At 40.1% G+C, this 15,694-nt stretch overlaps 1 protein-coding gene across 1 annotated transcript in view; it reads right to left on the bottom strand.

Moving 5' to 3' along the window:
* LOC136856845 (uncharacterized) overlaps positions 1–15,694 on the bottom strand; it is a 1,106,690-nt gene that overhangs the window by 45,709 nt on the left and 1,045,287 nt on the right. Inside the window, exon 7 of the mRNA XM_068227126.1 lies at positions 14,054–14,116. Within this exon, the coding sequence (XP_068083227.1) occupies positions 14,054–14,116 (63 nt within the window). The remainder of the gene's footprint in view (positions 1–14,053; positions 14,117–15,694) is intronic.

Genomic DNA, 15,694 nt, shown 5'->3' with positions numbered 1-15,694 from the left:
CATATTAGCATTCAGCTGCACATACAGTAGAAATAAAATCTACAGTAGGGCCTACATTGAACAGAGAGCTTTGTGTACAATTCATCTGTCTTTTTTAGTGGTGCAGTGTCACGCTGACGCCGGTCTAGGAAGCCAAGAATAACGGCCAAGAGGATTCGTCGTGCTGACCACACGAAACCTCATAATCTGCAGGCCTTCGGGCTGAGCAGCGGTCGCTTGATAGGCCATGGCCCTTCGGGGTTGTTGCGCCATGGGGTTTGGTTTGGTTTAGTTTGGTTTTGCTGCCCCGCTGACAGTGGCTATTCCTTACCTTAACTTATTTCTACACTCACTCTGCAGGAAAATGCAGAGATAGTATAATAATAATAATAATAATAATAATAATAATAAACATCGGTTTTAACACACGCTTGAGTGCAGGAACTTTAGCCCGGAAAGGCATTCCACAAAACCTAATCTTGGATATAATTTCTGTTATATGCCTATCAACTATGCCAGGATGCAATCCTGAAGCCTTTAATATAAGAAACAGTCTCCAAAACTTTGACAACAGTCAAAAATAATTTCAGTTTTACGTATTATTACCGACACTAAACAGTATTAATTCACGTTCGTAGTAGCGATCGTCAGAGCTGCTAACTACTAATGTGTTGTTCGTAGAAGGTTTTCAAACTGTTGGAAACCATGAGCAAACCGTTGGAACAGTTTCTGATTCTGAACGAAAATACTGTCAGCGAGTCAGAATATGCGCGCGCATACCCAGTGCCATCTGTGTTCGTTTCATAGTTGAACTGAGAATTACTTCACGGCCGTGATTAGGTGTTCAAGTAACCTAAAAAATAAATACAATTTACCAAATATAATCCCACTTCTGTATTTATGTCTAAATATATATTTCAAACTTTCCTATTTTAATTATTAATTTTTGAAGCTCAGAGAATACACAACACCTTGATTCTAAACAGGTGACGTCTCCAACCACTTCTGTTCGTTTCAAACTAGTTGCAAACCGCGCATGCGTAGAGTATATGGACGATAAATCGAACTGTCACGGATTCGTTCTGCGAACAAACTATAAACCAAAACATCAGTAACCCTATAGACACAAAACACAGTTTGCAATTATATGCTGTCGGAGACTTATAGAGAGAGATTGTTTTCTGATAATGTTCCTTTGCTTATGTACTCTTTTGGGGGAAAGGAATAGGAAAATTGTTCAGACTTCGAATATGATATATTCAAACATTTTCACAAAGTAAAAGCAGGCAAGACTCCTGTCGATCTATGCTGCTAGAGCCCTCAATTCCAGGTTCCCACTCCTCTACTAGGCCGACTGATGGCCATGATCATTAAAGCATCGCCGGGCTGAGTGGCTCAGACGGTTGAGGCACTGGCCTTCTGACCCCAACTTGACAGGTTCGATTCTGGCTCAGTCCGATGGTATTTGAAGGTGCTCAAATATACGTCAGCCTCGTGTCGGTAGATTTACTGGCACGTAAAGGAACTGCTGCGGAACTAAATTCCGGCACCTCGGCGCGTCCGAAAACCGTTAAATAGTAGTTACTGTAGTGGGAGGTAAAGCCAGGAACATTATTATTCTTTAAAGCGTCAAGCCTATGTGGTTAATGACTTCCGAGTCCCGTGGGTGGAAGAAATTTTCCCTATCAGAATGTTGGCCGGCAGGGTAGGAGAGATGATAGTATTCAATTTATAATCACTAGATAGCGTTTCAAAAGCCTATATTCAATTACAAACCTCTCCGCAGTGTTCATATGGAGTTAGGGCAACGCGTCCGTCTGCCATCCGGAGGCCCAGGTTTCGATTCCCGGCTGGGTCAGGTGTTTTTAATTGTAAGATCATCATCATCTTCCTTCCAAGTAATGGGCCATGTGTCCTGTTACGGTCTTGCATTTTACTTTTTGCAAGACTTGAAAGCAATCAAATGTCCTTCCGACGGGTTGCTAACCTGAAGGAAGTAGGCTAAGACAATTGGTAGGGCTGCCACCTCTCAGCTAATTGTAAATTATTAATATCCTTGGCCTGAGGACTGGGTGTTTGTGTCGTCCTTAACGTCCCTTTCCTCACATTCAACACTCTACACTTCATCCAGCCGCTTAGGCTGCCTACCTGGCAGTTTCGACGTTCCATTTAACTGTATACCAGATGGAAGAGAAACAGAGCCATTGTTAGGCTACCTATGGTTGAGATTCTATAAGTTGCGCGTAGGTACTTTTGTCGGGTTAACAGCAAATGTGTCACCAGAGATCTTTTAACCTACATGCAGACATTTACGACAGAGTAGAGCGAAGAATTAATTATTTTCCACCCTTGAAAAATCCGACTTTCTGTGCTGGGCTTCAAGCCGCAAACTTGAGATCAAGAGGCAGACGTCTTACCACTGATCTACAGAGGAAGCTGAAAACTATGAAAGTTGGCTTACGATTCTCAAACTCAGCTGTAGGTCACATTCGATCTGAACGGAACTTAAGTTTCTGAACTTGAACACAGACTACCAAACCTTCAGTGCGTGGTTGGTTCTGGAATATGGCGTTCCTTAAAACGTTACACGACCCGCAACAAGTAGCAACTCACTCGGTTTTATCATCATCACATCATCGACCGATTGGTGTGTGGCTCAATGATTCAGGAAACTTAAGTGGTTCAAGGAGGCTTGTCTTGCATGTCACACACAGGGCTTTCAAATCAAAACGCTGCCGGCCGCAGTCATCGAAGAGTGAACACAGCGACATCTACCATCTGTCGCTAAGTGGGCTGAGTGCTGACAAATAACACTTACGGAACAGTCTGTACCCCGAGGCCACCGATATGTCAACCGGGAGGAGCTCGCTCACTACGAGATCTCGGCGGTCGGTAAAGTTTTAATTGGAAAGACTTGTATTATAACCTACACGTTCATGTTGTACTCACCGATTAATTTCACTTTCAAACATATTTGTACTTCCGTTGTTGTAGTTTCAGCAGTCTCACTCATTTAGGGTTCCTGAAATACGGACCGATGGAGTCAAAATTTGACCTAGTCATCCTCGTCATTCCATTAAATCTGTCTGAATACACTGTAGTGTGTACTTGTCGGAAATACGAGATTCTGTATATCACAATAACAGGTTATAAAAGTGTATTACAGGAAAATAAAGAGGACGTAGTTATGCGACAAATAGAGTTGAGTGTTGCCCTAATCGTCAACCATGACGCCGGAGCTCACAAGGTCACGCAATCAGCTGATTAACCAGGCAGCGAATCGTAAACACGGCACCCATCTCCCTTCTGCAGTCATCCTGCCGATAGCCTCCAACGCCCTCTCCTTGCTTACATTCGAAGTTGCTATAATGTATCCAATCCAGCAGCTCCTATCCAAGATGACCAGACTTCGATTTCTGGGCGATTTTAAGTCCGGACTTTCAAACATCTTATTTTGAGCGTCACAACTATTAAGTTCAAGTTCACGATGAACCATCACGTTAATCTATATTAATAATAATAATAATACTAATAATAATAATAATAATAATAATAATAATAATGCCAGGCTGAGTATCTCAGACGGGAGAGCGCTGGTCTTCTGCACTCAAGTTCATGGGTTCAACCCCGGTTCAGCCGGGTGATATTTGAAGGTGCTCAAACATGTTAGCCTCGTGCCGATAGATTTACAGAGATGTTAAAGAATTACTGTGAGACAAAATTTCGTCACTTCAGTGTCTCCAAAATCCATACATGTAGCCATTGATGCTTTCACGGCCCGCGTTGTGCCACGTCCTGGGAGCCATCTGGTGGCGAATGAACGTACCGTTTACACTTCTATTATAACGTCTACATTCAAAGAGTTATTGTTTAACAAGACAGTCGAGATTTCTTCTGAGGACGCAGAGCACAGTTCTCTGCGAAACGTAAAGAATTTCACCTTATTTTCTTGACACGGCATAAGCCCAAAAGCCTATACAGTATCACGTCCATAAATGTAGTTAATAGGATCCAAAACTAATAACATTATTACTACTATAAATGAAACAAAATCCGAGACTCCGCGTGATAAACTTAGTAGTACAGTTTAAAAGCGAACGACTTTCGGTCTTATTTGACCATGTAGCCAACCACAGTCTGTTATTCTTGTACATGCTAATGAAACATTATTATTACAACTTGTATATTTATGCTATATTCTACATTCATTATGAATTGACGTGCTGAAATAAACTTATGCATGTAAAACGAACACAAACATACAGTCTCCGAGTCAGAGAAATTAACCATACACAGTTAACATCCTTAGCCCGGCCAGAAATCGAACCTGGGGACCTCTGAACCGAAGGGCAGTACGCTGGTCATTCATCCAAGGAGCAGGACTTACCACACTTAAGACATTACTTACAGTACTTTAGTCGTTGGCGTAAGAAAAGTTCAAGTCAGAGGAGACAATGGTTAGGCTCTGTACTAAATGACTTCAAAGTAGCAAGCGTGGGAACAGAACAAACCACAGTGTTAGATGCAGAAAAGGGCACACTCAGGTGCGAAATTCATTAACTATGACAGACTGAACACCGAAAGCCACAACAGTCACATAATTAAAAATGTGTATCATCATGCCCAAATCCACCTCTGGTGAGATACAGGTTGCGTAATGGTATGGGGAAAAATAGGTCTGTAAATTTGATTTTACTATCTGTCTCATCCTTGGCTTTGGCAATATGAAAGTGCTGAAGGTATGAGCAATGTTAGTAACATTATTCCCAATACAGCCAGTCCTTGTGATGAAAGGTATGAAACTGATGTTCATATGGTAGAGTGGTCGATGTATGCATTTCAGTGGACTTGGCAGATTGATACGCAATAGCACCTTCTGACTTGGCTAGGAACGCAACGGGAAACTAGCATCAACCATGTTTTTAGTAGGCCTCTTCAGTGGCTCCTAAGGCAGTTGACGGTGGGTCAGTTGAGGATGCAATCAATCTTCTAAGTATTTAACCAATTATTATTATTATTATTATTATTATTATTATTATTATTATTATTATTATTATTATTATTATTATTATTATTATTAGGAGATGATCTGTTAGGAATAGGCTCAATGTATGAAGCCGTGTGCATAAACCGGCCACGGTGGTGGGGTCATGTGAGACGAGTGAAGGACAGGTTACCTAGGAGAATAAAGGATTCTGTCATTGAGGGTAAGAGACGTAAAGGGAGACGAAGACAACGAGGGTTAGTCTCGGTTTTTAATGATGTAAATATAAATAAGAGGTGCAGAACTAAATGAGGCCACGGAGATTGTTGCAAATAGAGGACTGTGGAAGCAGAGAGTTATTTCACAAAGGCTAACAACTGAACGCTGAAAGGCATACCAATGTATTATCATCCGTTTATCATCGGATTAACATCAACTTGTAATTGATTCCACTGTACAATATCCAAACGCAACCTACAAATTGAAGCTAAACAAAGTACAGCAAGTTCTCTGTCTGGTCTGCAGCAACATGTGTGCTGGCTTCTCTGAGGCTGATCGTGACCTGTACGTGTACACGCTGTCTTCCTCGCACATTCCTCTGCGCTTTTTAAGGGAACCAAGAGAAGGGGAGCAAGCCGAGTAAAATGCTCACCCTCCACTAACCCCAGGCTAACCTCTCCAGATAAAGAAAAAAAGAGAAAAAGACGAAAGATCCCTTTCGCTAGAAGACAGCGGCTCACGAGGTCCACAGCTGGCCCAACGGCACGCAGAATTATGTAACATTCACATGTGGATATAGACATTGCCCAACAGTTCATCCATTTAACAAGATCTCATTTCTTCAGCAACGTTTTTAGGAACATCTGATTCTAGAAACAACCTCACACTGAAGGTTTGGGAATAATAATAATAATAATAATAATAATAATAATAATAATAATAATAATAATAATAATAATAATAATAATAATAATAATAATTTACTATCTGTATTATCCCACGATGTTAGTACAGTAATTGTGATTGAATCAAGGTGCAGCATAACTAGCGCAGTGAGCTATCAGTTGCGATCAACAGTATTCTGTAAGAAAGAAGTTCGTTCCTGGACGAAATTATCTGTACACCTGTCTGTTTTCAGACCAACTTTGCTTTGCGGGAGTGAAAGATGGGTGGATTCAGGATATCTTATAAGTTAGAAGAATAGACATGAAAGTAGAGAGAAGAATGTCTGGTACAAACAGTTGGGAACAGTGGCAGGAGGGTAGGCCTACTCTGAATGAGGAGATAAAGGTTAAGTCAGGAATGAATTCGATTGATGAAGCTGTACGCATTAACAGACTTTAGTTAGTGGCGTCATGTGAGGCAAATGGAGGAAGATAGGTTAACTAGGAGAATAATGAACTCGGTTATGGAGGGTAAGAGAAGTAGAGGGAGACCAAGACGATGATTAGACTCAGTTTCTAATGATTTAAAACTAAGAGTTACGGAAATGAACGAGACAGAGCTATGACAACAGAGATATTAACTCATTTCGATTTTTACTGCTATGTTCATCAACAGCGAACATTGCTGATATAGAAATATTGTTCCGTCGTCGTAAGGACGAATGGTAGCGGTTGAAAGTCGTTATTGCTTGTATACTATGCAAAATCAAGTAGTCATCGGCCCCCATTGGGCGGGAAATATACTATACGGCAAGGACTTTTGTGTCAACGAAAGTGGTGCCTAATTACCTTCTCCAGCTAACCCTTCGGATATGTTGTTCGAAAAATGGCTAGTACAGCTAATCAATCAATCAATCAATCAATCAATCAATCAATGATCTGCATTTAGGGTTGTCATCCAGCTGGTAGACCCGCTATCAGTTGTTTACCTAGTCTTCTTTGATTTCAAAGAAGTTGAAAATGGGTCAAACATCTCCCTAGGTAAATTATTCCCACCCCTCAATCCTCTTCTTATACACTAGTTTTGCCTCAATTTGTCATCTTTAATTTCAACTTTATCTTCATATTCTGACCTTTCCTACTTTTAAAAACTCCACTCAATGTTATTCGTCCAGCAATGCCGTAACAAGCCATCTCTCCACTGACAGGTCGGAACATTTAGTCGAGCTGTTCGTCTCCTTAGGCCTACTCGGAAATCTTCCCAAGCCTGTACAACGTTTCAGTAATACTACTATTTTATCGGAAATCACCCAGAACAAACCGCTCTGCTTTCCTTTGGATCTTAATAACGAAGGTCACAAAGAGTTCTGAACAATATCGGAAACAAATCTTTAACTAGTGTAGAAATGCATTTAGAGAGTAAGTGCCCCCACAGTGAATTAAGATTAGAATTTTGATGACTTATCTAAGGAAACATGCCACATATTGTATGTGCGACAATAAGCAATATGTTAGGTATATCCTGAATTTATTGTGTTCAAGCCAAACACAATTCATTCCAACTAGTGATAGCCTCGGAAGACTAAAAAAGTGTTCTACATTTAGTTTAATCACTCATTCACGGATCTACCGATGTTCCCGAAATTTTTTGTCAGCAAGGTTTTCCATAAACTATTTCTTCCTTATTTTTCCATGTACATTTTCACCTAAATACGAGTACTTTCTCTCATCATGCATTCTTTGCCAAAACTATTCTTCCCAGTACCATTCACTCCCAGGGCAATATTGTGTACATTTACCCCGAAATACTTCTGCACGCATATTTTTAGCAAGAATATTTTTCACCAATATACTTCATTATGAATAAGAACTCTGTTACATTTTCCCATTATGAAAAAATAAATTACTTTTAATACTTATAAAAACGAAAAAAATTGTGTCTAAGGGAACAGGATTGGTGAAACTACAGTACATGTACCGAAACATGGTTTTAAGGGAAAAGGGACATGCAGGTTGGGAAAAATGATTCTAGGGAAACATTCCCCGGGAAAATTGACCATAAATCATCTCCCAACTTCTGTATTTGTCCCTGTCTCTAAATAAAATCTAAAAGAAAATTATGTCGAAGACTACATCCTTTTACATTATTCAAGGCAATAATAACACGTTTTAAATAAATTAAGGTACATCATGATACCAGATTACACGCCCAACATTTAAGTCGGCATGTACAACACATTCAGATTAAACAAATAAGCATTAGTAGGATGGGAAGTGCTGGTTGCTCCCGACAGGCCTTGTAGTCCACGCTGTAACCTTGAAGGATGACTTGAGGGCTGGCTCACTGTATATGTGCGAGAGAGATTTACAAACTAGGAAGGAGATGAAAAATGGGTGAGACTAAGCGAGAGGCTGTTTTAAATCTTCCACCCTTATTTTGGGGAGGAATGAGGGAAAGAAAGAATGGAACATTTTTTTATACACCCTATTTTTTTCTCCAGAGAAAGGAGGTCAAAGACAGTTAGGTTTACTTCTTTTTTTACGCTGGCTGCTTCACAGCTTAAAAAAGTTTCTGCAGATCTCTGGAAGTAGGGTGCGACCCCTCGGATTACCACGGAACAGGTTTTCGTATAGGGACGTCCGCACCTCACTGTCTCAACACAAAGAACGCTAGGAAGCAGCAAGGAAACACAGTAAATTGCCTCGATATTTCTTTTTTTTCTCTTTTACCGGAAGAAACTACTTTTTCTCTTAAAAAACGAGGGAGCTCAGATCGGAACGACATATCTATGCAAAGATCGTGAGAAATTTTGCGATATACCGGGAGAGGAGAATAGGAAGATTTATGAGAATCCTGTCCTGGGAACCAATATATTAATATGCTAACTTCCCTTTTTTAAGAATATTCGTCCAATTCACGCATAGTTACTTTTTATTCATACAAAGGGATTCTCGTATGTTCTGTTAACGTGTTCGCAACCCGCTTCACTCGGAGAGATACCTGGGACACGTCACTGGGTAAGATGGGGACAGGCATAAATAACGGAACTTTGCGTCAGATCCGCCAAATCTGTAAGATATTCAAATACACAATGAGCAGCAAACACAATGTGGACAAATAAGACAGGGCGAAATGAAAAGTGATGATACTTTGTGTTCAACGAGTATCAATCTTAAGACCGAAATGTTATGCTGAAAAAGAATTAATGGACCAGTAAATCTACTGATACCGCTATATTGTATTTACATTGAGATTCGATCCCACTACCTTCAGAGGTGAACGCATAACTGAACTTATAATTTGATCGAACTGAAAATGGCAAACAGTTTATTTTGAAGAATGGAAAATCTAGGCATTTTACAAGTATACAAACTATGGTTGTTACTGTCAATGGATTTAGTAAATAGATGGGTTCAAGTACAACAGTCGGTTGGGAAAAGATGTCGTGTAGTTTATTATTTCAGTACCAAGACCAGGATGATCACTTTCCCATAGGACATAGTAGTTTCTTAATTTCTGGGCTGCATACAGCGCATTTAAAAATAATATTCATTTAATAGAAGTGCTTTCCACATATGAATACAAATAATGGCGCTATTAATTCCGATAAATAGGTACTAAGCATATATACTGTTAATAATAATAATAATAATAATAATTATTTATTTATTTATTTTATGCCTTTGTATGTGGCGAAGTTAGGGCTCACGGCCCTCTCTTACACTTAACCACTACGTACAGTACATAATCACATACTTAGGAAAATAATAATAAAAAAAATAAAAATAAAAATAAAAAAATAAAAATAAAAATAAAAATAAAAATAATAATAATAATAGGCCTAATATTAGTATTTTCTTCTAACAACAATCGTCAACTTATAAAACATGCAGCCATTTGAAGATCACACTCTTACCGGGCTATTTGGCCGTGCGGTTAGGGGCGCGCAGCTGTGAGCTCGCATCCAGGAGATAGTGGGTTCGAATCCCTCCGCCGGCAGCCCTGAAGATGGTTTTCCGTGGTTTCCCATTTTCGCACCAGGCAAATGCTGGGGCTGTACCTTAATTAAGGCAACGGCCGCTTCCTTCCTATTTCTAGGCCTTTCCTGGCCCATCGTCGCCATAACACCTGTGTCGGTGCGACGTAAAGTAAATAGCAAAAAAAACCCACACTTTTTTTTTGAACATTTAGAATGAATAGAGGTCCCGGTATACCTTCAATAATTCAAAAAAATGTTCGAAGGGGTTATTATTATTATTATTATTATTATTATTATTATTATTATTATTATTATTATTATTCACCTGCATGACTAGTAGGCCTACTTAGTTTCGACATTGTACACACAAGAGGGTCTATGGAGAAATACGTACGCACTCGGAAGAAGAAAAGATGAGTAATATTGTAGTATTCTTATCTTGCAGCCTCCGTGGCTCAGGCGGCAGCGCGCCGGCCTCTCACCGCTGGATACCGTGGTTCAAATCCCGGCCACTTCATGTGAGATTGATGCTGGACAAAGCGGAGGCAGGACAGGTTTTTCTCCGGGTACTCCGGTTTTCCCTGTCATCTTTCATTCCAGCAACACTCTCCAATAGATTTCATTTCATTAATCATTGCCCCAGAGGATTGCGACAAGCTTCGGCAGTCGTCACATTTTCTATCCTCGCCGTTAGATGGGGCTTCATTCATTCCATTCCTGAACCGGTCTAAAAATGACTGGAAACAGGCTTTTGGATTTTCGTTTCTTATCTTGCATCAGTCTTCCACTTATAAATCATGGAGCTACAGTATTTGACTTCTAGAAAATCACACGCAGTTTTGTGTACATTTTGAATAGAATAAAGGTCCTGGTATTTTGTCAGCCTCCAAGAACCCCGAACCGTTCCCATCGAAGAGAAGCACATCGGGAATTGAGTTATTCTCAAACAACATTGTTTCCCCATCTGCTTTAGCTTCAACCTGCTTTCTCAGGCTTAGAGACAAGAATGAAGGATGATAAATGGTGAGGGGCATCTAAATCTTTTAAAAAAGCTGAATAAAAAGAGGACACCGCTATTCTTAAATATTCCAGATTGTGGGAAACGTTAAAAAAATCCTGTTAGAATACTTAAGTTAACACCTGAGCTTGACAAACCGAGCGTTCAAAAAATGCTCAAGGGGAGGGTATATTGCTACATTATTTTATCAATGCTTTCTATAGATCGTAAAAACTGCTCGGCAACTAAAACTCCATTTCTTGGACAAAAAGATGGGTCGGCTGGGGTCAGGTCACAGCTACCTGAAGGGACGAGGGCGGGAAGACGGAACTGGGACACTGCCTAAGGCGGCGGGGTAAAATATGAACTTGCTAAACTGGTGTAACGGTTCCTGTTAACTTCCGCACCACACACATCCTTCGACACTTGCCCTAATTACATAATATCGTCATATACACCTGAATATACTAATTAGGAAATTACAAACTCACTTCCCCTTATTCTATGTGCTATTGTTTCAGAAATTGTTCCTTCACTTTGAGTTGCATCCGAACAGGAAGTCAAATTCACTGGTTCCTGAATGAACCTTTTTCAACAACCCGGTGTTAAGCAGAAGTGGATGTATAATGTCTGTTAGGTCATCAGCCCAGAGGCTGGTTGGATCCTCAAATAGCACCGCCAAAGGTTATGCGGTTATAAGGAAACCCCAAAAACCAATGGCAGCACCAAAATGAGGCGTACTAGGCAAGATGAGGAGTGAGGTAGTTTGCCACTGCTTTCCTCACTGGGTCAGAAAGTAGGTACTACTGCAGCACGACTGACCCTATAAGCAGCACCTTTCATAACACTCAGATGCACTAGTCATGCTCTGAATGTCATTACTCAGCACTACCCATACCCCAACAACTTCCATATTGTCACAGCCATGGATGAGACTGGGAATTCGGTGGAAGCTACACTTTACTCTGGCCTGTGCCAGGAGATGGATGCAAAAGTACTGTATCCATCAAGAAATGACAGCAGGCAGGGGATGTATAATAATAATATGACAGACTGGAATAACAGACGAATAACAGTTTTTTGAAGATTGATACAAAATTTCAAGGTTTTTAGGAGAAGGAAAAGAAGACAAGAGAGGAGGATACAGCACAGTGAAAATATGAAGAACTATTGGAAGTCAAGGAAAGAAGGGTCCAGATGAATGCACACGGTTACTTTACAATGGTCCTCAGATGACCAAAATAAATAAATTAATTAATAACCAGAGGACCTATGCTACTCCACAGCATTCGTTACAAATAGGTCAAATAACTCATCTTGTCATAGTCACATTATTTTGCCTGCCCTTTTTTAATACTTGTATGAACATTTAATAAGAAGCGCGTTCCGGTATGCCGCAGTTTGTAGTCAGAATCCATCCATTCTTACGTCATCATGTATCTTTGGTAAAAATATATCCATATATTCGCTTTTTTTTTTAATCCTGCAGTTCTTGATGTAAAGCCTGGCATTGTATCGCAGAAGGCTATGGTATTTTCAAACGCACTTCTATGTAGAACGGTTGTCTTGTGAGCTCATAGGTTAGTCTCGAAGGAGCGTCTTTTTCCATGCAGAGAACATTTTAAAGATACATGGCCTTCACTCGTTCTAGTGTAGCTAGGTTATCCTTCGATAGGTGTTCCCAGATAATGTCTAAGGCGTATGTCATGACGGGGTCTGTTTGTACGTAGATTTTTATCTTAACAGCATGTAAATTTTATTAGGAACGCTCCGTCATCTGTTGAATATATTTGGAAGCTGGGGTTGAAAAAATCAAAGAGTATCTAGCAGGGAATAGTATTCTTCCGTGATCAGAGGAAGTGTATACACTCTAGATTGACAGTTAGAAATCAAACACCGAGCTCGATAGCTGCAGTCGTTTAAGTGCGGCCAGTATCCAGTATTCGGGAGATAGTAGGTTCGAACCCCACTGTCGGCAGCCCTGAAGATGATTTTCCATGGTTTCCCATTTTCACACCAGGCAAATGCTGGGGCTGTACCTTAATTAAGGCCACGGCCACTTCCTTCCCACTCCCAGCCCTTCCCTGTCCCATCGTCGCCATAAGACCTATCTGTGTCGGTGCGACGTAAAGCAAAAAAAAAAAAAAATCAAACAGTTGCATGCAATCAAATTAGTAAGGATGAAAAAAATTACATTTATCAGAACATTAATGAAAGTGTTAGTCGCTTAGCAACTTACTAAGTACGGAATTATTGGAGTGTTCATTTAATGATTTGATTTTATAATTACTCAAATTTGGCTGAACTTGGAGACCTACCAATGTCTGATGATTCACTAGCGGGTAATTCTGAAGAGAATAAAACAAAAATGAAGCTACTTGGTCCAGTAGAACGGACGGACGGGTTTGCCAAAACTGTTTCTAGCATAAAGCAAAGCAAAGTCATTTCCATACAGGCCACGAAGGCCCTTGGAGGGGTGGAAGGTAAAGGCTTACACTACCCATAACCTCGGCACTTGATGGGGTAGAGTGGTTAGCTCTACGCCCGGCCGCTTTTGGCCCCAGGAATTAACCTGGTACTCAGTTTTGGCGTAGGCTGACTGAACCTCAGGGCATGTGCACCTCCGGAAGTGGAAATCTCGTTTCTTAAATTTTACGACTTCCTGATGGGGATTCGAACCCACGTCCTTCCAGGCGAACCGAGCACGCCTTTACCGCCTCGGCCAGGCAGTTTCTAGTAAACTGTTTTAATATATAAATAATAAATAATAATAATAAATAATAATAATAATAATAATAATAATAATAATAATAATAATAATAATAATAATAATAATGGCCACCTAAGCATGTCGAAATGTCATTTTGCCAGTTTTGCAGTACTTTTATCAACCACCTTGTATTTAGATTTTCGGAGTCGTCAAGATACCAGTACTTTGACCCACAGGAGTTTTCCCGGTCCGGTAAATTTACTAACACGAGGCTGGTGTATTTCAGCGCCTTCAAATAGGCCTATGACCGGTGGTCACATGAGTCTAACCATCATAGCCTTGTTCTCCCTCTACTTATATTACCCTCCATGGCAGTACAGCCTACATTATTCTCCTTGGTAACCTGTTCTCTACCACCGATGCAACTCAGCCTTTATCTCCTTATTGCGAGTACCCTCCTGCCACTGTTCTCACTCCTTTGCAACAAGGAACCATTCTCGTTAATTTCATGTATGTTACCTTCGGTTTGTGAGTAAGATATCCTCAGTCCTCCCATCTTCACTCCCGTACAGCGAAGTCGGTCTGAAAACAGAGTGATGTAAAGATAATATTGCATATTGCGTCTGAAAGCTTACATCTTTCTTACATAATAGTGCTTATTACAATTTGTATTTTGTCATCGCTACACTCTTAAAAACAGGCTAATCAATTCTTATTCTTTATGCAACCAAATTCTTATAAAACACACTAATTGTCGAATAAGTGAAAGGTCTTTTTTCACATTTCTTACCAACCCTACATACCTATTTAAACAAAAATTCTAATCCTGAATGTGTTACAGGCGGCCAGTTCCTTACCGTCCCTTAACCTACCTCAGTATTAGGCGTGCTAAGCAGCTTGCTAGAGGCTGGGAATCGTACAGCAGACAACTAGACCAAGACTTACCGTACTTTATGGGGTATAATCTAGGACTCGTTATTGCGGACTTTTTTCAAGGCTCCTACTGATTTTCCTAATATTGAAAATAACTTTAAGTAACGATTTTTTATTTAAAATTTTTAAGTAACAATTGAACAGTTAAGGTAAATACTTTATAGTAAGAATTCGAATCGTTTATTATTTGAATTGCACAGGAAAGAAAATCTTGTGCTAGTTGAAACAGCAGCTTTTTTACTGCTATATTTAGCTTCTTCATTTGGTCTTCAATATCACCTATTCCTTTATATGCAACAGAAAACGCTCCATTACACAATGTGCATTGCACACTATCATTGTAATTTTTGTTATAGGATTTTAAAAATTTGTATTCCTGCTGCAGCTTATCGTTAAACGCAGACTTTCTATTAAAACATGGATCGTCACTAACCCGCCGCAGTGCAGGACCTTCAAGACAGCATAAGACGCAGCTATTCTTTGAGGGAAGGATATAATCGATGTTAAACTTGTATAGAATTATCAACTTTAAAAATAGAAAAATAAAAAAGTCCTTGCCGGTTGCAAACATTTAACAGCTATTTTCGCGTTTAGATTCCCAAAACCCCGATCATTTTTCAACTCCGGACAGCATCCAGGGCCAATTGCAAAGCCAAGACTGTCCCGGCTAATCCTGGAAGTACGGTTAGCCTACAGTATACATGCCACGATATTCCCAATCATTAATCCTTCACTGTAACCTCCAAAGCTAGACAAACAAGTTGGTCAAATTTAAATCACAAAATATGTTTCAGTGATAGCCCTGCAGTGAGAGTGAACAATTAAAGGATGTAACGAGAAAGAAAACGTGCTTCTTGTCTTTAGTTCCTGGTACGTAGCGTTGGCGAACAGGAAATGAGTGCCTATCAGGTTCAGGAATCCTACCCGCCTTGACTATAGCAAGACTAGACACCAGACGGGCAGACACCCAGGGCCAAGGCTGTCTAACCAGAACGGTATGCACACATCCTTGACGGTCACACAACATTAACGAAAGAAGAAAAAGACACTAGTAACCGCAACCGAATTCAGGGCTGCAAGCCGTGGTCAGAAAACGAGTTGTACTTCAACAAAAACTACAACCAAGCTTGACAGGCAGATCTAATTACCAAATAAGAAAATGGACATGCTGAACACAAATCTATCAACTGACAACTTATTATTATTATTATGATCAACAGCGTGCCC

This window comes from Anabrus simplex, chromosome 1 (genome assembly GCF_040414725.1).
Source record: "Anabrus simplex isolate iqAnaSimp1 chromosome 1, ASM4041472v1, whole genome shotgun sequence".
Classification (NCBI taxonomy): domain Eukaryota; kingdom Metazoa; phylum Arthropoda; class Insecta; order Orthoptera; family Tettigoniidae; genus Anabrus; species Anabrus simplex.
This window is presented reverse-complemented; position numbering and strand designations above follow the sequence as displayed.